Source organism: Cyprinus carpio, chromosome A3, assembly GCF_018340385.1.
Source record: "Cyprinus carpio isolate SPL01 chromosome A3, ASM1834038v1, whole genome shotgun sequence".
NCBI classification, from domain to species: Eukaryota; Metazoa; Chordata; class Actinopteri; order Cypriniformes; family Cyprinidae; genus Cyprinus; species Cyprinus carpio.
The window spans coordinates 21,715,429-21,740,913 of NC_056574.1; the positions used below are offsets into that span (position 1 = coordinate 21,715,429).

At 38.1% G+C, this 25,485-nt stretch overlaps 1 protein-coding gene across 1 annotated transcript; it reads left to right on the plus strand.

Moving 5' to 3' along the window:
- The first annotated feature begins 320 nt into the window (after positions 1-320).
- LOC109054480 (small G protein signaling modulator 3-like) lies at positions 321-25,085 on the plus strand. Its single transcript, XM_042723445.1, has 21 exons — positions 321-522; positions 12,096-12,184; positions 12,290-12,378; positions 12,484-12,547; positions 13,541-13,752; positions 14,099-14,206; positions 15,645-15,788; positions 15,890-16,085; positions 16,219-16,364; positions 16,483-16,716; positions 16,836-17,018; positions 18,759-18,914; positions 18,993-19,047; positions 19,170-19,219; positions 19,318-19,470; positions 20,836-20,906; positions 20,991-21,039; positions 21,135-21,220; positions 21,320-21,442; positions 22,588-22,648; positions 24,249-25,085. The coding sequence occupies exons 2-21, from the start codon at positions 12,178-12,180 to the stop codon at positions 24,330-24,332; spliced, it is 2,271 nt and encodes a 756-aa protein (XP_042579379.1). The 5' UTR covers positions 321-522; positions 12,096-12,177; the 3' UTR covers positions 24,333-25,085.
- Positions 25,086-25,485: the final 400 nt, after the last annotated feature.

Consider the following 25,485-nt stretch of genomic DNA (forward strand, 5'->3'; position numbering starts at 1 on the left):
AGCGCAGTTAATGTGATCAGTTAGTTAAAAAAAGAGTCTTCAATAAATAACACTTTGGTTTAACTTGAAAGCTCATATAAAGCGCAGTTAGGTGAAAATATGGGAGTATGCAGAGATTGTCAAAATACGGTAGAATTGCCTCCTATAATTAGTAAAAAAAATAAAATTATATATATATATATATAGATATAAAAAATAAATATATATATATATATATATATATATATATATATATATATATATATATATACGTATTTTGCTTCCAAGAGTCAAAATCTTTTAACAGGATGAGAACTTTTTCTTCAGGAAATCTCTTTAGGCGGAGGGATACAATCCTTCAATGAGAAGGCGAAACACGAACAGGTGAATGAAGCGAAACAGTCGGTCAATGCAACCGTCCACCATCATCACAAAACGCCAGTTACAAGTACACATCCAATTCTTGCACTGTAACTGTAAAATATCGGTGTAACTGTATCACGAAGTACAGTTGTTCAGAAAGGAGATTCAACATGACGTAAGGTAAGAAGACACAACATTAGTTGACTCGCTAGCTCGGTGGCTAAACGTAGCGGCAAGTGCTTTGATTACTGACGCTCGGATGGTTTCAGCCGATGACTGTTAATATCTCGGAACGCTTTTAGATATATTTAGCGTACTGTGTTTATGTCAGATGTGTTTTACTCAGTAACGATATCGACTATGAAAATGGCACAAAAGATTTGAATGTCCTCTCAGTGTTAGTTGTCACGTATTATTGAGAACAATATGTTCGTATTTAGAGAACTTCGATGTCATTATTCGCCCTTTACGTGTTATAATACTGTTTCCGCACGAAATAAGTAACTGATACTGAGTAACATTTCCTCTTGTTCTGAGGTGTTCAGAAGTTTTTTTGGCTGGCAGCAGTATTCACTTGAAGCGCACTCTTGTAACGTCTAGATGCTTGTCTTATTATGCCGCGGTGATGATGAATGTCCTGTGTTTTATTAGGTTCGGTAACTGTTGCGTACCGCTCCGTTATTTTGATTCATTGTGAACTCATTTCAGCTGCCATATGGTAAATGACTCGCCCTGCCATTGATTATTTGTTTAAAGGTCTCAATCGACTGTAAATGAAGAATGCTGTCATTGTTTATTTTTTCCTGTAAGACACAAAATATGATGTTAGGCAGAATATTATGGACTGACGGCTTCAGTCCCCATTCACTTTCATTGCACTTTTTTTTCCAGACATGAAAGTGAATGGTGACCAAGGTTGTCCTTCTGCCTAGCATCTATTTATGTGTTCCACAGAAGAAAGTAAGTCATACAGATGAGATAATGATAATCATCTTTGGTGAACTGTCCCTTCATTAAATTATTTTTATATTACATTTTTAGCTTGTACACTTTAATTATTAGAATAATCTTATTCAATATAATTAGCTGTAAGCATTTGTTGACTCAAACAGCATTGAATAAGTGCAGCAGTTGGGTTCCCGAGATAAAAAAAAAAAAAATCCAAACTGATTTTTAACTTATAAGCCTTTAAAACCAAACCTGCTGTAAGCTGAGGTTATTAAACAATGTTGAAGCCATCAGACTACATTATTTCAACTTATTTAAGTTGTTTGACAGCAGAATTCCTGGTGAAAAACTATGTTATCCATGATTCTGCAAAACAGCAGAGTTCCGGAAGTTCAAAGGGAAAATTGATTTTTAACAATAATGGATAAACCTTTAAAGACAGATCTATTGTGAGCTTTGAGATGAACTGATTTAACTGCTTTTGATGAACCCGTCTCTTTACATTAATTCAACTTATTTTTTAAAATAATCGTGTTTAATAGTGGAATTTGTGGTGAAAAACTACATTACCCATGATGCTGTACAGAAAATTCCACCAATTAGAGTGGTGCCTTGAACAAAATATGCCAAAAGAAATATTTAGGCCTGCCCACATCCCATGAATCGGTGCCAATAAGGTAATTGAGTCGGTCTTTCAAAATGAAAAAAAAATTTTTTTTGCACCAAATGAAAATTCTGGACCGAACCGGAAAATTCATACTTTTATTGAAAGTTACACAAATTTGGACAGAAAATATATTAATATAAAATATAAATATATTATTTTTATTCAGTTCTATGCAACAGAATCAGATATAACTCTTCTTTTTTTTTTGTCTGTTTTTTATTTTTTATAATTATCCAAATAATGTATAGTCCTTCAAAGATATTATTATCAGAGCATGTGATCAGAGTATTGGGGAGCACATCAGTGAACGAGAGGGTAGCGTAATTTTTCCAGCATTGCCATGTTACAGCACAGTAGTGCTATTGCAAACAAAGAACAAGTATACTACATAGAAATTTCCTGTCGGCGCGTTATTTGAGCATTGGGGCTGCACGATTAATTGAAATTAAATCGCAAAGGCAATAAAACGCAATTAGGCAGAAGCTGTGATTGTCATGTTAGGGCTGTGCAATTAATCGAAATTGAATCGCAATTGCGTTTTGAGATGTTGCGGTTTTGCTAATCACAAAGCCTGCGATGTGGACGTGATATCATGTCACTATGATGGTTGCGTCAGCACCAAGCTTCAGAAACGCCCTCCATCAACATCGATGCCGAAGCCCGTGTGAATGTTCCAGAGCATATGCATGACTGCCTTGAGCCTTACTAACCAACAGAGTGAGCGCACCTCCACTCTCCCCAGTCAGCACTGCTCTACCCAACTGCGTAAATGCCCCCCCTAAACACACAAAAAAAAACACACAATCAGAAAGCGGGAGAGAGAGTGTGTGTGTGATTATGGCATCTAAAGGGTCAGATCGATAGTTAGGCAAATTAATACTAAAGAAAAACTTATTTAATATGAGATTACTTCAGCTTCCAAATGACAGACATCAGACAAAAAAGGTAACATTAATTTGCAAGAGCTGTGTCACAACACACATCAAGAGCTGTGTCACAACACATATCAAGGGCAACCTGTGTCAACTCGCGCATGGCTCCGCATTTAAAACAAGTGTCGCGCTGAAACTCCAAATACGCCTGCATAAGAAATCCAGGAAATCCCTATATTTGATTCAGCGACTCACACGACTCTGACAATATATGGTTTATCTGAGTTAAGTTTTTTTGTAATGTTTATAATAATAAAGTATATAATAATGCAATGCTAATCAACATAGCCTTTATCACTGCTTAGAATACTATGGAATATGTTGCGGTACTTATTCTGTGTACGAAGCCACATCATCTCACAGAATGATTTACTTCAAACACTCGACTGACGTTATGAAGTGAATTTGGAGTAAAAACATGTTATTAAATGTGGTATTTTCACTTGCTTTCAGATGGAGCAGCATTTACTACACAGAGCTTTATACCATATGCGATTATGAATGTGAATTTGCATCACTTGTCAGTGAACTACGGCTCTGTGTAGTAAATGCCGCTCCATCTGAAAGCATGTGATGGAGATTTTCTACTAATCACAGAACCGGTTTTACTGACAAGATGCGCATGACAATCACATTCGATTAATCGTGCAGCCCTAATTTTACGCCATCTTGAAATTTGCTGTTCCCTTGATTGAGAACTGTTCTGCATTACAGTTGCAAATTTTGTCAACAAGATTATGTTATCTAACTGGCTAACATACAGGATTTGTCAAAACATGACAAAAATGACTTGTGACAATCTTGAAATCATCAGTAAGAATGTGAAATTTTGAGTCACATGCACAAAATTGTTTATGAATTCCTATGTTATTTTATATCCGCATATTTTCCAGATTGCTGCCAAATTGTAATAATTTTGTAAATAATTTTCTTTTATATATTTATATATATATTTATACACACACACACACACACACACACACACACACACAGTGACCTAAAGCCCTTGAAAAACAATACTTCTCTTGTCATCCAATTACAAACCTAAAAAAATTACACACCTTTCAGTGTGTTTGGGCCTCATTAGAGGACAGTCATTATAACACTGCAGACTGCCTTCCATCAGTTGTTGGCTTTCTGTGGGAGTCTCCATCATAAACAAACACTTACTAACAATGACACTCTTCCTCACGCTGCGAACCCCACCGCTAGCATCATCCCTATGGCAACAGACCCCACAGCAACCAAAACAGACAGAGGCAAGCAGCCGAAGGCACCATATTAGCAATCAGTGAGTGAGAGGAGTCAATGTTCCCCAAAGACACTCTTAAGAAACACTAAAATCTTATAATATCCCCTAATAGTAGGTTACAAATCCCAATACTCTCAGGGAATAGTCTGGACTGCTAGCGAAAGTAGACTGGATCATGTCAAGCTAGGCAGAATAATCACTTAAACACTGTCATGTGAACTACACAAGGGTAAGGGTGATTTTTCAGTCAGTTATTCCCTTTGATATGACCAAATTGGTGTAGCAGGTGTATTTGTATATGTCATCTTATTATAGTTAAACTTAAAGGCTAACTGAAGCAAAAACAAAATATACATCATAATATAATATAATATTCTAATATAAAAGAACCTGAAACAAATATCCCTTATTGTAAGCTAGTTGCAAATCAACAATACTAAAAAAATATTGGTGTGTGTGAGACTGTGATTGAGAGAGACGCCTGCCAACCGAAGGCCATTCATGCCATGAGTTGGGTGAGGAGGCACGTGACAGCTCTTTGACGACAGCAGGATGGGGAGAACAGAGGGAGGGATGTGGGCAGTGTGCTACATGACTCACTGCGTGTTGTGACTAGAAGAAGCTGGAGGAAGGAAAGACAGAGGTGGGGCTGATGACAGACAGTGGGAGCTTTCTCGTTGAGGTTGGCAGTGCTCATTTTAGGGTACATTTGTTTTCCATCACAGCTCGACGCATAATGCACTCAGAGGCCAATCCAGAGTCATGGCACTGGGTGTCATAAACTGGTGCTCTCTGCAGGATCTCCTGCCCTGTGCTTAAGGAGGGCGTGAACCACACTAGATAAACAGAGCCGAACATTACAGCCACACTTTACATATGTCAAGGGAGTGCCCGATGTAAAGATGAATCTAAAACTTTAAACAGACGATGGAATCTTTGTTAGCAAAGTTTTTGACTACATTGGAAGCACATTCAATCTTTCAAACCTGCCCACTTCTTCAGCAGTGATGGTTCTGGAAGTATTTTCTAATTTATTTTCCCAATAAAGATCTTTAAAAAGTCTTAGTTTAAGAGCTCCATGCCAGCTCAATGACAAAGGTGTTTCTTGAGGGAGGAAACCACAATCCCATGAAGCATTGTGAATGACAATCAATTTAAAGATGATATAAAACTACTGATTTAAAGATTTACATTTACATTGTAAAATATACATTTTAAATTTTTTTGTAAAATATGCAATATACACGCAAATATTTTAGAAGTTTGAAATTTTGGGGAGACCGTCTCTGTTATGTCATTTGCAGTGCTTCATGGGAGCGGTCGGTTCTTTTGGCAGAAGTTGCGACTCTCTAATGGTGTGTGCACACCAGCAGAAGCAAATGTAATTATTTGTGTGAGTAGATTACATACAAAGTCATTATAAAGATGCAAATAGATGCCAATTCGTACTGGGCAACTTTTGGACTACACGATTGTTGCAAGCACGTGATACAGTATATGCTTCAGTTGCCGTCTTCTGTGCAAGTTGAAAAATTTCAATTCAAAGATCTTATTGACATGTTTCATTTTTACATGTCTGGTTGTATCAGAAAATGAAGGAAATTATTACACAATGATTTTATTCACACAAGTGACACGTAAAACATCCCACGCATAATCTAGAGCGCTAACGCAATGCAAATATTCGCTCCGCTTTTGGTGTTCACACACCATAATAGAGTGCATCAGTACACTTACACTTTTTTAGAAGCGCTGGTTCCTGAAGTGTTTTTCCCTATTCATTTTTCTCATAGAAATTTAAAGAAGTATTTTTTAAAAGAATTATTAGCCATTGACCAAACCATTAACCAAACCAACCAGTTGCAAGGAGAATTACATCACTAACTTTAATTAGAAGCCAAAAAAGTTAATGAAAATTTGACAAAAAGACAAAGGTACAAGACAAGGTTTAGTGAGGGATAAGAACTACAATCCTATGAAGCATTGCAAATGACATTAATCAAATTAAAAAGGATGGAGATATAACTGTATCTATATAAACTATTTATTTAATGTTGTGGGTTGTATCTACAGAAACGTATTTATAAGTTCATTGACAAAAATGCATATATACAAATATTGAATTTTGGATAGGGATGCACTGAAATTTCAGACACCAAAAACTATCGGCTGAAAACTGTATTTTCGTCTGAAAGAGAAAACAGGCAAAAATAAATGCCACGCTACACTGCCCAGCAGTGTTCAGCATGCAGGTTTCACTCTCCCTCTAGCCGTCATCACTTCGTGGTGTGATGCTCTGCTCAATAATCTGCTCTATGAATGTGCATTCCATTAAGTTGTTCATGGCCCATGTGAATGCTCCACTCATGTGCCGCTCATGCTCGCCAGAAAAGCAAAGTATGCTAAAATTATTTAAAATGAGCAAAAAATACAAAATTTAATGAAATATCTTTTTTAATTCACCCTCTCAACAACCGAAGAACCAGGATTCCCCCCAGTTTTGGAAAACTAGGATATATTAAATTGTATTATATCATGATATGTAAAATTCTTTAATTTTGAAAGTGTGATTTATAGATCTAGAAAGTCAAGTAATTTAATTACATAACTCCATGGTCATTTTTTAATGCATATACATTTTTCTAGTTATTCCAAGCTCTAAAATATTTAACTGGGTAAAAATTGTGAGTAAAAATACTTTTTACTAGTAATAGTGAAATTCCTTATCCTTAATCCCCATTTACATCATGAACAAACTGGAAATGTCATGGGGCCTTTGAATATTGTTTGGGTGACTTGTCAAAAAGGTTGAGAATCACAGCAAACCAAGTGTTTAGGTTTGCAGGGAATGGATGTACAAGATCAGTGTATGTTGCATTTTTGATGACAGGTTTTCTTTCTTATTGTTGAGCTCTGTTCAAGGCTAGATTTTGCACCATTCATCGAGGCCCACATAAATCAATACACAACCACAGGATGTTGGTGCCCAGCTCTTTTTCCTTTAGTGTGACTATAAGGTTCAGTTACTACAAGCTCAGTCCTTTAGGCCAAGTAATAAAGCCTGGCAGTGAAATCAGTGAAATGGAGCTTCCAGGAGTTTCTGTACTTGCATTATGCATATCCAGATAACATCTAAGTTTTTCCACTCTTACTGACGTAATGTTAAACACACTCACACACACACACACACAGGCAGAGCGGGAAGATAAGCTCTGGTGCATTTATAGAGTAGTCCTACACTCCATTCGCAATGAGATGTTGGCGTTCATTCAACAAGGAAGTTATTTATTTTAAACAAATGAGGAAATTGGATGGTGCATTAGCGTACCCTCTAAAAAGCCTCTAGCTGGTTCAGCAGCCATAAACTGTTGAGTTTCTTAAAAGACTGGAGCAGAGACTATGGGTAAACCGATATTGTTTTTTTGATGGCCAATGACAATAGCTTAGAGAGCAGGTTGGCCGATATATGGTATATATAAAGTATATAGTTTATCTTTATTTGAATAATGAAATGAAATAATAAACCTTTAAATTAAACCAACTTGCATTAGATGGCAACTCCTTGATTCTGTAATCGTTTTACTAGTTTTACATACAGCACACAGTGAATATGATGGTGAGCAACTGAATATAGTGCAGCATAATTTGAAATCAAGGGTTTAAAGCAGGGGTCAGCAAGTAAGCTTGGCATCGGGCCAAAAAAAATGTTGCCACTAGATGGTGGGCTAGAACATAGTCAAAGGGTAATTTGAGAAATTAATTGATGACAGACTGTGACAGACTGTTACAGTGTCTTTTGTAACTGGTAGTGAGCTGTAGTTGGACAGTCAGTGGTAGTTATCCTGCAGTAGGACAGTCATTAACAAAAAGCGACATTTGTGTTACGGTGACCAGAAGGGTATGTGAGTGGAGTGGAGCGTAAACAATTTCCCCTCCGCACTCCGAGCATTCAATAATCCACTCCTCGCACACTGATATCAGAGATTTCTGCTCATTCTAAATCAAATACAGATAAAGATGTGACGAGATTTCGTGGCACGAGATCTTGCAAGATCTGATGTGTCGGGTCTCCAATTTATCCAATTTATATATATAAAAAAAACATGATTCTCAATTTATCCAGAATCGTACAGCTCTAGTTTACATGTTGTTTATTGCTGCATATAATAAATTACAATAGAAGTTTAGTTTCATAAAGTACAAGTCGATTTCAAAATACACCTACATTGTTTTTGCATTTTGTGTTTTTCAGTTGAATAAAATACTTTTTTCCCCTATATATTTCATAGAGGATTGCATTTAAAAAGTCTAAAAATCTTGTCTCATCTCATTCTCGTGAACCCATTCTCGTTTCTCGTCTCATCTCGTGGGATAAGTGTCTCGTCACACCCCTAGCAGTGTTTCCCACAGGATTTTATGAGACTTGTGGCGGCAGATGACGTCATATTAATTAGCATATTTACGACATCATGACGTCGGGTTTGCATTCAGCACCTCGGATCTGTTCTAATCTCTAAACTTGCACATACTGTATACAACTGAATGCCCAAAAAAGCCGTTCACATTTTTCCTGTTGTCATACATAAAACAAATATAAATACATTTTAATTTTATTAATATCCAGGAGACACTCTCACTTTACTCCTTGAATCCTGATTTATAAGAGCGACATCGTCTGATAAAATCCACATACTGTTACACTAAAGAGTGACTATATGCAGTAGGTTTGGCAATATTACTTTTTTTTGACTCATGCAGCACACTGTCTGTGTCTGAGTAACAAACACATTAACAGACAAACTATGTTCATGTTTATAAGCCCAGACAGTCAGTAAGCGACGGGTGCTTGGAAACACCGTTTTATACTCATTAACTGACGAGTCTGCTGCGGTACGGCCAGCTGAACGCGCTGCTCACTGCACAGAATAGACTCCGAGAGAGTCGACACTGCGCTGGGGAAGTCAGACCTCGCGCTCCCGTGGCAGCAATGGCAAAATCTTCCAACTGAACAAAACCATATCTAATGTTCATCCAAAACAGTCGCTAGGTTTGTCAGTATGTACCTCATGGAAAAAAAGTTGCTAAAAGGGTCTGAAAGTTGCAAAATATAGTGCTAAAGTCGCGCTTGTGTGTGTGAGACGCGGGAGCTGATGGCAGGGGGCGGTGGTTATTTGTGGCGGTCAACATGGATATTGTGGCGGGCCGCCACAAATAAAACAATGTATGGGAAACCCTGCCCCTAGATATAGATGAAGTAGCCCTGTAAGATTACATTTGTAATGCATTATTGAGAGAATGATTGCGTGTGAATAAAGGCCCCGATATACTTTAAACGAAATCGAAGAACGAACTGATATGATGTAATTTCGAACAAAATCAGGCCGAAACGAAGTTCGTTATGAGTTTGTTTCAGCAGTTTCTTTCTGGGGGAGTTCATTTTGGCTCCTAAACACCTTTGAGCTTCCATTGGTCCGTGGCGGTTACGCAATCAGTTGGTGTGTTCTTAAACGCCGCCGCCTTTGACATGTGATTTTTTTTCTTCTCTTTTCTTTCCGGTTCGTTTCTCATTCTGCGGATGTCCTACAGGAGAGCAACATCCCCTGAATATACTGGAGTGTGGAATAGCTGAGCTGGCACAAATTTATCTGCGCCTGTACGATCGCTCATGGAGAGACTTTAAAGATTCAGAAAAGGCTTTTAATTCCTAGAAAGATATTGCAACAAAGATTGGTGTCGACGACCCAGAGTTATGCAAAAAGCAACGCAGAGAAACATCCGAGACAAGTTTTCCACAGCCATGAAAAGAATGTCTAGATTAAAGATATAGAGTAAAGATATAAGGTAGCAATTACCAAATACATTTGTTTCAAATAAATGTTGCACCATACTGCTGCTGCTGCTGTTGTTCTTTCAGTAAGCACATTTAAAGGGTATACGATAAATTAAATGCCAAACCAATATACAATAATAAACCTTTGTTTTTATCAAAAGTAAATCATGACACCACGTAAAATATAAAAAGGTGTAACAATTTATCCAGTTTAATAAAATAAATGAACACTAATAAAATAAAGTAACAAGCTCCACATAATGCTAAAGTTTTACAGACTATGAGACATTCACACTTTAGAATGGTTCTTTTGTATTGCAAACATGATACTTGACTCTGAACTGCTGTTAATCATTATTCTTTTGTCTAAAATATTCTGACCATTGGGGCCTTTATCACACCTAGATTACCTACACTTCATTTCATCGTTGTTGTGTTTAGGGGGTACGCGCGGGAGTCGCAAGTCATGTTTACATTAATCTACACCCCGCCTCCAGCAGCGCGGGGGTGTCGGAATGTTCGAAAACAGTATACCGTCGCTCAGCCCTTTCGAACTTCTTTTTGCCCCCAAACAAAGAACGAAAATGAACTTTGTTTGAAGTATACCGGTGCCTTAAGTGTTGTACTTGTTTAAATCATGCTTTCAGCTGAAATATTCAGTAACCCATCTAGAAGTAACAAACTAATTCCTTGAGAACTAGGCTATAACTTCCCGTTCATGTCCATTGCTGTCATCATATAGCCTTCACATTCTTTTTGATTTGAGTGATCCTTTTCTGTCAAGCTAGCTAAATATGTTTAACATGTGAATTCTTGCTAAATATGCAGTTATATTATGGCCTGTTAGCATGAATTGTACTTGTGAAGGAGTGGTGGTGGAGCGCTCTTGGAGCGAGTGAAAACCAGGACGCTCCGCCTTAAAAATAAATCCTCTCCTCGCTCCAGTCAAAATCACACTGCTCCAAGACAAAATAAGCATCGTTTTCCAAAAGAGCTTCTTGGCTCTCTGTAAGGCTAATGCTGCTAAATGGGAATGGGAATGTGGTAGTTAAAAATTGCATTTGGAAGCAATGTGAGGTCAGTAACACAGTCACCACCAGTTAAACCGTAACACTGGTGGTATGCCCGCAAGCATGAGCTCTTGAAGCTCCGCACTCTTCTGAAAAGGGAGACGGGAGCACCAGCTCATTTTCATTTAAAGGGGACAAACACAAAAAAACAGCACGTTTTGGCTTATACCCTAAAAGTGGCAATTTCAGCAAGCTATAAAAAATTAACTGTGGGGTATTTTGAGATAAAACTTCACATACGCATTCTGAGGACATCAGAGAACAATTGAAAATATTGTATCAGCGTATTCCATGGCACCTTTAAACAGAGACTAATTAATGAAGATGCAAAATGGGAGTGCTGAGTGCTCAGGAGCTGCCGTTCTCAGTGCAATCAAAATCAAACTGTGGCACGCCATCAAAATAAAAGACAACACATCGGCCAAACAAAACAACAACAAAAAATGCCTAATGCCAATTAAAAAAAAAAAAGACTTGTAGAAGAACTTATAGGTGAGAATCCTGACATCAGTTTTGCTCTCCTTCCTTTTGATGTGGTTGGGTCTATAATCACATATCCCCTCTTTCTCTCACATCCCTAATGGGTTTGTCATGAGTTTAGTGGAGAAACAAAGGCGGTCTTATGCTGGGCTGTAAAAACAGCTGATGTCAGTGTCATGCAGAGAGAAGTCGTGTAAGGGGCCCACTGGCATTATTAATTTATCCGAACATGCTGTGCTGCTGAAGTTTCAGCTTGCCCTCATGTGTGTCTTCAATGATTTGGAGAACTGGAGCATGAAGGAGGATAGTATTAAGATGCCTGCAGCTCAAGTTAAGCTTTAAAAAGCTTTTAGACACTACACTTCCTCATAGCTGACTTTTTTTTTCTCTTAATTGCACTAAAGTGATGTTGTTATAAGATATTCTGCCTTGTTCACTCCTTTAAATGCCTATTTTGAGGTGATTATTTTCAGAGGCTGTGAATTGCATAGATCAATTGAGTAATTACGCTCTGTATTTGGATTTATATTGTCTTAGGGGAATGTTTTTGGTTTGTTTTGGTTCCCTTATCTAGGGCTTGTGAACCTTCACCTGATCTGCTCTAGTCAGACTCCTCTCTTTATACACTAAAGAAGCACTCGTCAGACTCCAGGACCATGTCAAGTAAGCTTACTGAATGAATACACAAAAATAAAAATAGAAGCATAGTTGTATTTGTGTATTGTCAAACACAGTTCATCCCTTCATAAGGTCTTCTGATCTCTTTAGCAGGTAATTACACTCCAGCCCCAGGGGGCCCTTTTTCAGCCCTCACACCCAGCATGTGGCCCCAGGACATCCTGGCCAAGTACTGTCAGGTAGTAGAGTTAATAATGCTCTAAGTGCCCGATAAATGTTATGTTGTTGTAACATCTTCATGGGAAGTGGCTCATCTGTCAGAGACGTTGTTCTGACTTTTGCAGAAAGACACCAGTATGGAAGCAGAACTGCAGTATGATGAATTCGGTTTCCGGATCGATAGTGAAGGTAAGTGTGGGAACATTCATTAAAAAGTTTAAAAAGCACTCATTAAAAGTTTAACAGGGCTCAAGTATAACACTTATCTAGGACAACCGCAGAAAAAAACACTTTTAAATCTTTACACTGCAATGAATTTATGCAATAGGCTGAGTTTTGCATAATCTATTATTCTGCACCATCTCAGGCAGTTTGTAATAATGCTTTATATACTGTACCGTTCAAACCTTTGGGCTCAGTAAGTTTTTGTTTGCATACAAACAATGTTTGGTTGTTTTTTGTTTTTAAAGAAAGGAATAATGAAATTGATCCAAAGCAACAGTGAAGACTTTTTTAATGTTGCAAAAGATTTCTGTTTTAAATATATGCTGTACTTTTGAACTTTCTGGCAACCAAAGAAGCCTGGAAAAAAATGTATCATGGTTTCCCGCAGATAATAACTGATTTCAGCAGATAATAATAAGTAGTATTCCTTCAATACAAAATCAGCATATTAGAATTATTTCAGAAGGATGATGTGACACTGAAGACTGGAGTAATGACTGCTCTCTCTCTCTCTCTCTCTCTCTCTCTCTCTCTCTCTCTCTCTCTCTCTCTATATATATATATATATAGAGAGAGAGAGAGAGAGAGAGAGAGAGAGAAAAGTTATTTTAAATTATTTTAATATTTCTCAATATTACAATTTGTACTGTTTTTGTTCAAAAAAATCCAGCCTCGGTGTGAAAGAGATTTCTTTAAAAAAAAAAAGTGTTAAAGAATGTATTTAATATGTATTTAATATCACTAGTGTGTTTACTTATTGCCAATAATATTTTATGTTGAAGCTTTGTTGTAGAAATTTTGTTTGTCACAGTTAATGTTTGGAAAAGCAAGTGATTCGGTTTAAAAAGAAGGGTATCCCCCTGGAATGCTTAATGACAAGCCGTGTTAAAACAAGCCTCATCTAGTACTGTCTTTCCCCATATTTGACAAGAGCTAAGACAGTTTTTTATGTCTCAGAGGGGGTTGAGACAAGAAAATGGCAGCGTGGTGAGGGAGCCCCTCAGAGAGAGGACCCTCAGCAAAGACTTCGCTGGCAAGCCCATCTGGAGTTCACGCACAATCACACTGTAGGAGACCTGACATGGGATAAGATCTCCCCCACACTGGCTCGCTCTGACCGCCTTCGGACCCTGGTGCTGGGGGGCATACCGCACAGCATGAGACCACAGGTCAGCACTCAGAACCTGTTTATCAACCCTCTAAATGTGCTTTTGTTTGTGTTTTTATCTCACAACGTATTACAGGTTGTCCTTGTATTGTTACACACCATCAGGCGGCTAATCTGCTGATGTAATGTTCCCATGGCAACCATGTTAATGCTTGAGGGATTCTTATTGTCACTGAAATAGGACATGATGTCTTGGTAATATCTTGTTTTTGCTGTATTGCTATTTTCAGAGATTCCCATGAGAACAGCGGTGCGATTCAAATTTAAGATCTTCCAGCCGCATCTCTGCTGGGTCTCACATGTTTATCTGTCTTGTTCCTCATTGTCTCTTTCATGTATTCCCTTAGTTGTGGATGCGTTTGTCAGGGGCCCTGCAGAAAAAGAGAACATCAGAAATTTGCTACAAGGAAATTGTCAAAAACAGCTCTAATGATGAGACCACAGCAGCCAAACAGGTACATCTCTGCCACGGATCTGATGTAGTCAGAGATTTATTTGAAATGGAAACTGTTGAGCTTTCTGAGAATCCTGAAAAGATGTATCATGGTTTTCAAAAAATATTAGACGGCTCAACTGCTTTTAACAGTAATAGCAATAAGAATTGTTTCTTGAACACCAAATCAGCATATTAAAATGATTTCTGAATCTGATTTCTGACACTGTGACTGGAGTAATGGCTTCTGAAAATTCATCTTTGCCATTAATAAATGCAAATGCTTTTTTCTTACAGTACCTTTAGTACTAATTCAATTCCGTACCCACTTGTCATCAACCACTCTTGTGTGTTTTTGCGTGCGTGCTCTGTTTTTGAATTACAAAAGCACAAGTTGACAACGTGTTTTTGCGGCGTTGAGTATTGCATCCAATCACAGGCATCTCTGTTGGAAGCAATGGCCAATCAGAGGTGTTTACTGTAGGGTAGTCAGAATCCAGAGAACAGAATTTTTGTTTTCGCAAGTTTACAGAGCTCTACACACTCACAGATCTACCTATTATAAGAAGAGGGAGCGAGAGAGAGAAAAGCATACACATGGTGTAATTAAGAAATTGATTGTGTAGTTTGTTTCTCACCATGATGAGTTTGCATCCCTGGCCATTACAGGAACAAACTGCATTTTAAAACGTATTAAGATAGAAAATAGTTATTTTAAATTGTTATAATGTTTCACTATTTTTACTGATTTTTTTTTTTTTTTCATAAAATAATTGCAGCCTTGGTGAGGATGAGTCTTTAAAAAAAAAAAAAAAAAAAAGAAATCGTACAGACCCCAAATGTTCGAACTGAAGTGTCATTTATATTTATTTATTTAATTTAGTATAATTATAAATGCTGAAAAAAGGAGCCTTTAGTATTATCATTTATGGTGAAAGCTTATTGAAGTCAGTTGTGATAGACTCATGGGCAGCATGAGACATATAGTGCTGTTGCATTTCAGGTGTCCCGAGTTCAAGTCGTGGTTCTTGGACCTTTCCCAATCCTGTCCCCATCTCTCTTCCACTTTACTTCCCGTCTACTCACCGTCCTATCATAATATAGGCAAAAATGCCAAAAAGAATCTTTAAAAATAATTAAAAGTGAAAGCTAATTGGAAAAATATATGCATTTTAAAGATATTATATGCAAGATATGCATTTTAAAAAATATTTCATTTGTTTAAATTTTAAATTTGACACATCTGCTAGAATAACATTTTTGAATTATCTTAATTTCGGAATTTTTGCAGGTAACGATGATATGCATTTTATTTGTGATTCGTTTGATTGCTTCATTATAAGATTTTCTGTTCAACTGAAAGTTCAAATTCATTCATGTATACACACTTACCCTCAGACTTTACATAGCCATCTTCCAGTATTGATTTTATTATGGTTGTCTCTCTGTCTGTGCTGCAGATAGAAAAGGATCTTTTGCGGACCATGCCCACTAATGCGTGCTTCAGCACCATGTCGAGTGTGGGGGTGCCCAAACTCAGGCGGGTCCTGAGAGGGCTGGCGTGGCTGTATCCAGACATCGGCTACTGTCAGGGCACAGGCATGGTGGGAAGCAACCTAATCACAGACTCTTTGTCTCTCTGTTGTCTAACATTTTGGTCACCGGGTGTCAAATTCTGAGGTGTGTGTGTTTGTCTTTGATACAGGTGGTGTCCTGTCTGCTGCTGTTTCTGGAGGAGGAGGATGCTCTGTGGATGATGTGTGCTCTGATAGAGGACCTGCTGCCTCCCTCATACTTCTCCTCCACGCTGTTGGGAGTTCAGACTGACCAGCGTGTGCTCAGACAGCTCATAGTGCAGTATCTGCCGAGTCTAGACCAGCTGCTACAGGAGCATGACATTGGTGAGATTCAACAGCCTCAAAAATATTCAATGCACTTTACTTTTTTAAATGGTTTTGCTCCAAAGAGTTATTCCTCCAAAATATGTGCAGAAAATGTAAAAAAGCATTCTAATGTTTATGTTTTCCTTCTCAGAGCTTTCTTTAATCACGCTGCACTGGTTCCTCACTGCCTTTGCCAGTGTGGTGGACATCCGCATCCTGCTGCGAATCTGGGACCTGCTCTTCTACGAGAGCTCAGTGGTGCTCTTCCAGGTTACGTTGGGCATGCTGAAGATCAAGGTTGTTTAACTTTGTAATAAAAAAATCATTCTATTAACTAAGCTTTCGTATGTTAAACAAGTGTTGAGTGTTTGATCTGACACAGTCAGTAACAATGGTTTCTTCTGGTGTTGTAAAGGAGGAAGAACTGGTATCATCTGAGAACTCAGCATCCATCTTCAACACACTCTCAGATCTGCCCAGTCAACTAGAGGACGGGGCGGCAGTGCTGGGCGAGGCTGTGCGTCTGGCTGGATCTCTGTCTCAGGAAAACCTGGATGCACTCAGACACAAGCATCTTGCCTACATCCTGGCAGAGCAGGCCCAGCTCAACTCCGGCAACTCCCATTCCCTCCACACCAACCTCAACAAGGTTGAGAACATGAACAGCATCTTGGATAATCATCTGTGATGCCCACATTTTAAAACACTTTATTTGCAATATACAAAATGTTAAATCAGGCTCACTTATAGGTGTGTGTCATTGTGCAGGTGGTCCGCAGACAGAGCCTGCGTAGGAAATCCACCCTGAGCTCGCTTCTCTGGGGGGAGGACGAGGTGGAGGCGCTGAAGGCCAAAAACATTAAACAGACGGAGCTGGTGGCAGCGCTGAGAGAAGCCATCAGTCGGACCGCAGAGCACTTTCACTGCCTGGACCCCCGCAACTGCAGCACTGTAAGAGCCACACGATCACATGAAACACATTTTACAGTCTGACAGGAATGATTCAATTAGATACAGAACATTTTCACTGACACAGAACACTGACTCATGTACCTGATGACTCACTGAGTCCAGTCAAGTCACCTTTATTTATATAGCACTTTATACAATACAGATTGTGTCAAACAGGTCAATAATGCAAGAGGACCATAACATAACAAAAAAGATATTTGTTAGTAATAATGGTAATTATTGCAATATCTGAAAAAATTATAATTACAGTAAAATATTTTAATTATTGGAATAAGGATAATCATTAATATTATTATTGTTACCAACAAATATCTGTCCAGCTTGTTTTTCTCATTGTTGTTATTATTAGGGGTTACACAGACTAGTCGAGTAGTCGAGTGATCGACTACTTTAACCACTAGTCGGCGCTGTCGGAAACAATCGACTACTGGAGCGTGCATTAACCATAATGCATGCACAGTTTGCCTACAACGCAGATTACAATATTCGGAATGGCACGGATAATGGCTTCAAAAACGAATAACGGATAAGAAATAATTCTGCCTGAATATTCGGCTGAGGCTGGCACACTCTGCTGTTTGCTAGATAACAATTGAGCCAGGGGATCAGCGCAATATTATACACAGACCTCTAAAGTCACTCAATAATGAGTGTGTGAAGTGAATGAATATAAACTTTATGAACAAAAAGAGTGCAAATCAAACACCGCATTGATGTTGCCTCTCTGTGCATCTCTCAGAAATCAGAGCTTGGCAAGAGTAATATCACCTATAATAATACATCATACACGGTCTATTATTTGTATATATTTAAAAGGCAATTATTTAAACCGTAGGCTACGAAATGATACATGAATGAATGGAATAAACACAGCGCGCTCACCAATCAAACAGCCGCGTTGCGCGCCTCAGTCTCTCCAAAACCAAACCAGTTCTCTCTCTTAAAAGTAGGCTAATAATCAACTTAGATGCAGATACATTTTCTATGTTTGCCTCTCTATTTATGGCTGGTTTGCGTGGCACACGCACATTTGTTTAGTAAGTTCAAAAAGACTCGCTTAGAGGATTCTGCGTAATGAAAATGTGCGCCTTGAATTCATTCAGTCCAAATTATCACTAAACGTTTGTCGTGACATATCTGCTTATATGATTAATTTATTTTTTTAAATGAATAATTATTTTACTTTAACGCAGCATATTTGTTCAGTGATAACTACGGGAAAAAAGATAGTTGTGACAGTCTTATCAAGTAACTGTACGACACCTGGTTTTATCCGGAACAGATACTAATAATTTTGTGACTGTTACAGAAACAAATACTGGTTACATGAAAATTAAAATATGTAATGTCATAATTATAAAGTTTTGACAGTTGACGTATGTTATGTAATTGTTGCATTAGGCTATTAATTAATTAGTTAATTAATAAACGTTTATTGATAAAAACTATTTAATGTCTATTCATTTACAGTAGCATGAACCACGAGTAGTCGAGTAACTCGAGTATTTTTTAAATAAGTAATCGACTAGCAGAAATCAGTAGTCGTGCAACCCCTAGTTATTATTATTATTAATATTGTGTATTCATAATAATAATTATATTTAGCATTAGCAATATTTTTGTTATTATTGTATATTATATTATAATTTTTAGATTTTTTTTTTACATTGGTTTGCACATTTCTCGTCTCTCACTCTCTCTCTCTCTCTCTCTCTCTAGGATTTGACTCCGGACTATTCTATGGAGAGCCATCAAAGGGATCACGAGAACTTCCTGGTTGTGTCTCGGAATCGTCGGAGACGAGCTAAAGCCTTGCTGGACTTTGAACGGCATGACGATGATGAACTGGGTTTTCGAAAGAATGACATCATCACAGTGAGCCCCTGCTGTTTCTGTCATCTAAACATGTTAACTGATGCCTTGGCTTTGTTCCTTAACTGTGTTTATTCTTAGATCATCTCACAGAAAGATGAGCACTGCTGGGTTGGAGAGCTGAACGGCCTGAGAGGTGAGCTGAGATGTGCTGCCAATACACGTTGAGCTCGTCTTTGGTTTTCAGAAATGGTTCCAACTTCACTTATAATCTACATACACCAATCAGTATTTCCTATAAACCTTTTGTCCCGTTAGGCTGGTTTCCTGCTAAATTTGTGGAAGTCTTGGATGAACGAAGTAAAGAGGTAATAGCTCTGCTTTTGGAGTTGCATATTGTGTCTGAATTCCTGTTAATAAGGGATAAACGTCTAAACCGTCTCATGCACACGTTCTTGTTGTTTAGTACTCTCTGGCTGGAGATGACACCGTAACTGAGGCAGTGAATGACTTGGTCAGGGGCACACTGTGTCCTGCTCTCAAGGCCATCTTTCAGCATGGCCTGAAGAAGCCCTCCATACTGGGAGGACCTTGTCACCCATGGCTCTTCATCGAGGAGGTAGGAGCAGATTGTTTTTCCTAGATAAAGTAGAGAACAATCTATAAATACTTAATAAATAACCAAGGCATTAAAAAAAACTTTATTTTGTGGACTTTACACTGTGTAAATTTTATTTACACAGTGATCAATATTAGAGAACAGTAACCACTGTAGCACGAAAGATGATTACAACTAAACAGCTTACAGTTGTCAGAAATTAGTAGGAAGTGTAGCGGCCCGTGCTTTGAGTGACTTCAGCAAATCCGCGGCCATGGGACATCACTAGTTTCTCTCACTGCTCTTGAGTGATCTTGGTCCACTCTTCATAGTTCAGTAACTGTAGTGGGTTTCTTAGCCATAACGTTATTGCCAAGGATTTTATGGTTTAGATCAGGACTCTGGGCCTGCCATTTCATTGTTTCAGTGTTCTTAGCTTTGTAGTGTGATGGGGATATTGTCTTGCATGAAAATTGCAGGCTGATTGGGATATGCTTGCAGGGAAGGTACCACATGTTGCTGAAGGGAGGTTCTGATAAATATTTGCATTCACCCTGCGATGAAGCTGTAAAAGAGGCCAAACTCCTGCTGCACAGAACATCCCCCAAAGCATGACACTCCCTCCTTCACTTTTCACTGACTTCTTTACACACTTGGGCTTCAGTCTTTCCCCAGTTTGATGCCGAAAAAAAAAAATGTTTCCCAACAGACCCAAATAAATTAAACTTGCTCTCCTCACTTCCAAGTGAACTTTGGACCAGTTCTTCTCTCGCCACACAACATGTCCCTTAGCAAAGGTGAGCCTAGCCTTTAGATTCATTCTGCTGATGAGAGGTTTGGTCACTGAAGAGTGCACTTTCAGTCCGACCTCTCTTAAACGTGCTGAGACAGATCCTTACCTGTTCAGCGCTGAACTGGTGAGCAATTCCAGCAGCAGTGTTGAACTGATTCCCCATTGAGAGTCTGCGCATTATCCTGTCCTCTAGTGCATTTGTCTCACGTGGATGACCAGCTTTTTGAGGGACTTGAATCAATTAGGGTCATGTAGCTGCAATATTCCAGAATTTAGAGATTTGGAATGACCACAATCTCTTGCGATGGCTGAAAGGAATCATTCCTTGGACCTTCATCTGGACCGCCTCCTTTTGCAGGGTTTCAGTCACCATAAGGAGTGCTGCCAGTTAAATAGGGTTGGTCATATAATTAAGGAAATTATCACCAGGTGCCAGATTAACACCAATAGGTGTTCTCTAATTTTGATCAGTTCTTTTTCACTTTAAAACTGCCTTTGTAGTCAGATAGTACTAAGCAGTGACCTTGAACTCTTGATCTCCACTCTATTTCAAGTGAGTGAAAGAGTTGTGGTTGTGTGTGTGTTGATCACAGGCAGCCAGCAGAGAAGTGGAGAGAGACTTCAACTCTGTCTACTCCAGACTGGTGCTCTGCAAGACCTACAGGTGAGACATGTAGTTACATAAGATCCATCCTTCTCTAAATCATCATGATGCTTTGCTGATGTGATGGCTGCTTCGTCTCTTTAGGTTAGATGAAGATGGGAAGGTGCTCACGCCTGAAGAGCTTCTTTACAGGGTGAGTTTTACAAAAGAAGGAAACCTGACAAATATTTTGAGGATGAGCACTGGTTTTACATTTGTACATTGAGCGCTCTCTGTTTGTCATCTTAGGCAGTACAGTCTGTCAACATGAGCCACGACGCTGTACACGTTCAGATGGACGTCAAGTTCCGCTCGCTCATCTGTGTGGGCTTAAAGTAAGTCATCCTGCTGTTATACCAGCTTTTTACATTTTCTCTTCCCACAATGCATGTGTGCGGCATATACTCTCTTTTTCTGCATTTGTGTTATGTCAGTGAGCAGGTGCTGCACCTCTGGCTGGAGGTATTGTGTTCCAGTATGAGTGCCGTGGAGAAATGGTACCATCCCTGGTCTTTCCTGCGCAGTCCTGGCTGGGTTCAGATAAAGTGTGAGCTCAGGTAAGACTGAGCCTCTAGGCTGAAATTGAGTTTGTAAATCATTCAGAAAGAAGTGGAAACTGAAAATTAATTGTATGATTTAAATGAGAAATTTTCAAATTAGTTTTTTATTTAGTTGTCAAGACTAGTCATTGAAATAAAATAAAAAAATTAATTCTGTTGTTAATCTACATTTTTTTTTATTATTATTTTAAAAAATGTAAACGTTATATGTTCTGATAACATTGTGAATTTAGTTCACAAATTGGTCAAAATTATTCCTTTAGTTAAATTTTTACCAGTGCTCCATTTTAATCATCTGAATAAAAGATAAATTCAAGAATTAGGGGTTCAAGTGCATACCGCTGAAACCCTTTTGTAATTGTTAGAATGGACAAGGATCAGCAATCTCCACCTAAAACTGATCGGGCAGACCAAACCGTAAGTCATAGACTTGTATAGAGATTGAATTTTCCCCTTTGGACAGCTACAGTATAACAGAGTCATTTAGAAAAGGGGCATGGCCAAAAGCCTATAAATACTAAACAAAAACTCAAAACTTTATGAAACTAGGTAAGCACATGCGACACTTGATTCTTAACAAGCATGCCAAGTTTCATGGAGATCAGACCAAAGGTGGCGCTATAACAGACATAAATGTTTCTAAATATTGTATTTCTAGGGTAAATTACCTGAATTGCCAAAAATGCTCTTTTTAATCATTGACTTACAGGCTTGTTAAATAATACACAATGTCGTTTTCCTTGTGCTTAAATGTCTTAAAGTGCCTGAACCCCAGTAATCGCTGCTTGCAGCTATATTTTTTTCATGTTTTTGAAAGAAATCTCTTACCAAGGCTGTATTTATTTGATGAAAAATACTGTAAAATTGTGAAATATTGTATATTACATGTATTAGAATTTAAAATGACTTTGTTTTAATTTCCTGTTTTAATATATGTTCTGTTTTAAAATGGTGTAAACATTTTATCATAAGCCATCGTGATTATTTTTTGAGCAAATATAGTTTCAAATGATCTGTAATTTAAATTAATTGTAATATAGATTGTTTAAAGCCCATCTGTGCGCTAGAAATGACTGCCATAAATGTTATTTTGGTTGATTTTGAGTGCATTGCTGACATGGGTTTGTCTGTGCTGCTTTCAGAGTTCTCTCAAAGTTTGCCTTCAGTCTCTCCCAAGACTGTGAGCTGCCTACCAAAAAAGAGGTGAGAGATTGGCACTTCCTCCTCACATTCACTCAGCGTCTCACATGTCCTCTCCCACACACACACACACACACACACACACAGGCTAACATGAGTCTGAGTGTTTGTCTGCCATTCCAGAAGCCTCCTGTTCTCAGATCAGAAGTGGTGGATGTCTTGGTCCAACATCACCTCTTTAGTTGGGACCTCTAGGTAATGCTACCAACTAGTTACTAGCCTGCTGCTTGATAATTAGCTGCAGAAGCAGTAAGTGGTGGTAGTAGTAGTGTGTTCTGCTCTTCTGTTCACTGCTGTTTACATAGTGGCTTCACAGAATGTGAACTAAACCTCTAAAAACCAGTTCAGCAGCTTTTGTGTGGAATGCTAATGAAACTCTAAAGCAAATACTGCTCTCTATCATGTTTAGCTCAGACAGACGCTCATATACCAGTGTACTTGCAAAGATAAAGGCCTGCTCACACCAAGTTTTATATAACTAAATGGCAAAAACTAATTTTGCACCAGAACTATTCACAATGAAACTCAGTGATTTTTTTTTTTTAGATCACCAGTGCTCCATTTTAATCATCTGAATAAAATACATCTTTTTTTTTTTTATATATATATAAAGAAGTCTCTTAGCAAGGTTGCATTTATTTGATCAAATACAGTAAAACAATACTTTTGTGAAATATTATTATACAATTTTTAAGAACTGTTTTCTATTTTAAAATATTTTTTCATTTTTATTCCTGTGACCCAAGCTGAATTTTCAGGAACATTACTCCAGTCTTAAGTGTCACATGATTCTTCGGAAATCATTATAGTATGATAATTTGATGCACAGGAAACATTTATTATTTATTTATTACATATATTATAGTTGTGCTGCTTAATATTTTTTATGGAAACCATGATACATTTTTGATGAATAGAAAGTTCAAAAGAACATTTCCAAATGTCTTTACTGTTACTTTTGATCAATTCAATGTGTCCTTGCTGAATAAAATAGTTTATTTTCAAATTATCTGATTCACTCCAAACTTATTGGAAGATGCCACTCTCAATTTTATTTATTTATTGGCATCTTATCATTTGAAAAGTCCTTTTGGGATGGGAATTTATAGTTTAAAATCTTGTCATGTATAAGTTCAGACTGTGGGAAAAGACTTTAGGGGTGAGTATTCTGGGTGTCTTATATTGTGATTATGAATTATGCATGCTCAGAAAAATCCTCTTTTCAGTCTGGATTTAGACTTGATGCTGAAGGGAGTATTTAGCATTGGGAGGCATTACCTGGTGTCAAGAGTTCCTCAGTGACTCCACATTCACCTGAAACATGAGGCCATTAGTGCTAATGTTAGCTTGTTGAGGAATCTCCGCTCTGACCTTTAGCTGTCATTAGTGCACCGTGGTTCTCATGTCACCCTTGACCTCATCTCGACTTGAGTGCCACGTTTAATTACAGTAAGATAGTCATGAAAATCAGCAGGAATGCTGAGCACAGCCATTTGTTTTAATTAGTTCAGCCATTCGAGGCAACGGAGCGTCGTTTAATCAGTGCAGTGCAGATGTGAAGACACATTACTGAGTGGCTCACTTTACCCCACTCTTTTTCCAGGAGAAAGAGCAGAGGCCTCTGAAGGAGGGAGTTCAGGACATGTTGGTGAAACATCACCTCTTCAGCTGGGACATTGATGGCTAAACCATCACACACTTCCTGTGCACTGCACACACAGACCAAATCACTCTCCAGAAAAACAGGGATCACACCTGAAATTCATGTTCATTCGTTGTACAGCTTTATGTCACATGGCTGAAATGGTGAGTGTTTGTATGTCATGGCACAATAGTTCCACTTTTTAAGAGTCTGTCTGTACAAAGGAGGAGTCCTTTGCCAAGACTTGTAACGGAATCAGACTATGGACTGCCTGCAAACACTTTCTCTCCTCCAAAGCTAAATAAATGTTGCACCATTTGGGGCACGATTACAGTGGTCATGAATGAATGTAGGATTTGCGCTCTTTTGTCCATTTACGCTGAAGTAGTCTTGACTGCCAGTGATCTCTGGATAAGATGTTGGTCCAGCTGTTATGCTGCTGAAGGATTGTTTTGAAAAGCTAATTCAGTGTCTGAATGATCACATTTGTACAATTAGAAAGTAAACACATTTTCATGAATTTCCAATTATGATGGTTTCCAAATTAGCTGAATTGGATCTCTTAAAAAAATGTCCTGTGGTGTCCTCCTCGCATCCGTAACATCCAATTACATCAAGCTAATGATGACTGATGACAGAGAACTGGATTTAGCTTTTTTGAGATGTGAAATAGGTGAAGGTCCAGTGCTGTATTACAGTCCACATGGAGTCATAATGGACTGCTCTGAAACCTAGACATCTGTCAGTGTCTTCTCTGAAAGAGCCTGCAGTGGCACAATTAGATGTTACAGTAAATGAGAAAAAAGGGTCCATTTTATAGTTCTTATAACTGGTAGACATGGTTGTTTTGAACCAAAACTAGTCTGAAATGGATCATCATCAAAAAATCAGCATTTTATATAAAACACAACAACAACTAAAAACCTTAACTAAAAAAAAAAAAAAAAATATATATATCTAATAATAATCTTTCTTCTTTCTTCTTTTTTTTTTTGTTTGACAACTTTAATATAACAGTCAGCAGAGACAGGAAATGTGGATTTGTTCCCACAAGTGCCACTAGGCATCGTCTCTGACTCAAGAGGTCTTCAACTTGAAATTGTTTGAACTTATTTTGTGAAAAAAAAAAATTTTTGAAATCACAATGAAACAAAAGTATTGACAGATCTTCTGTATTGTGACATACATTCAAGTGAAA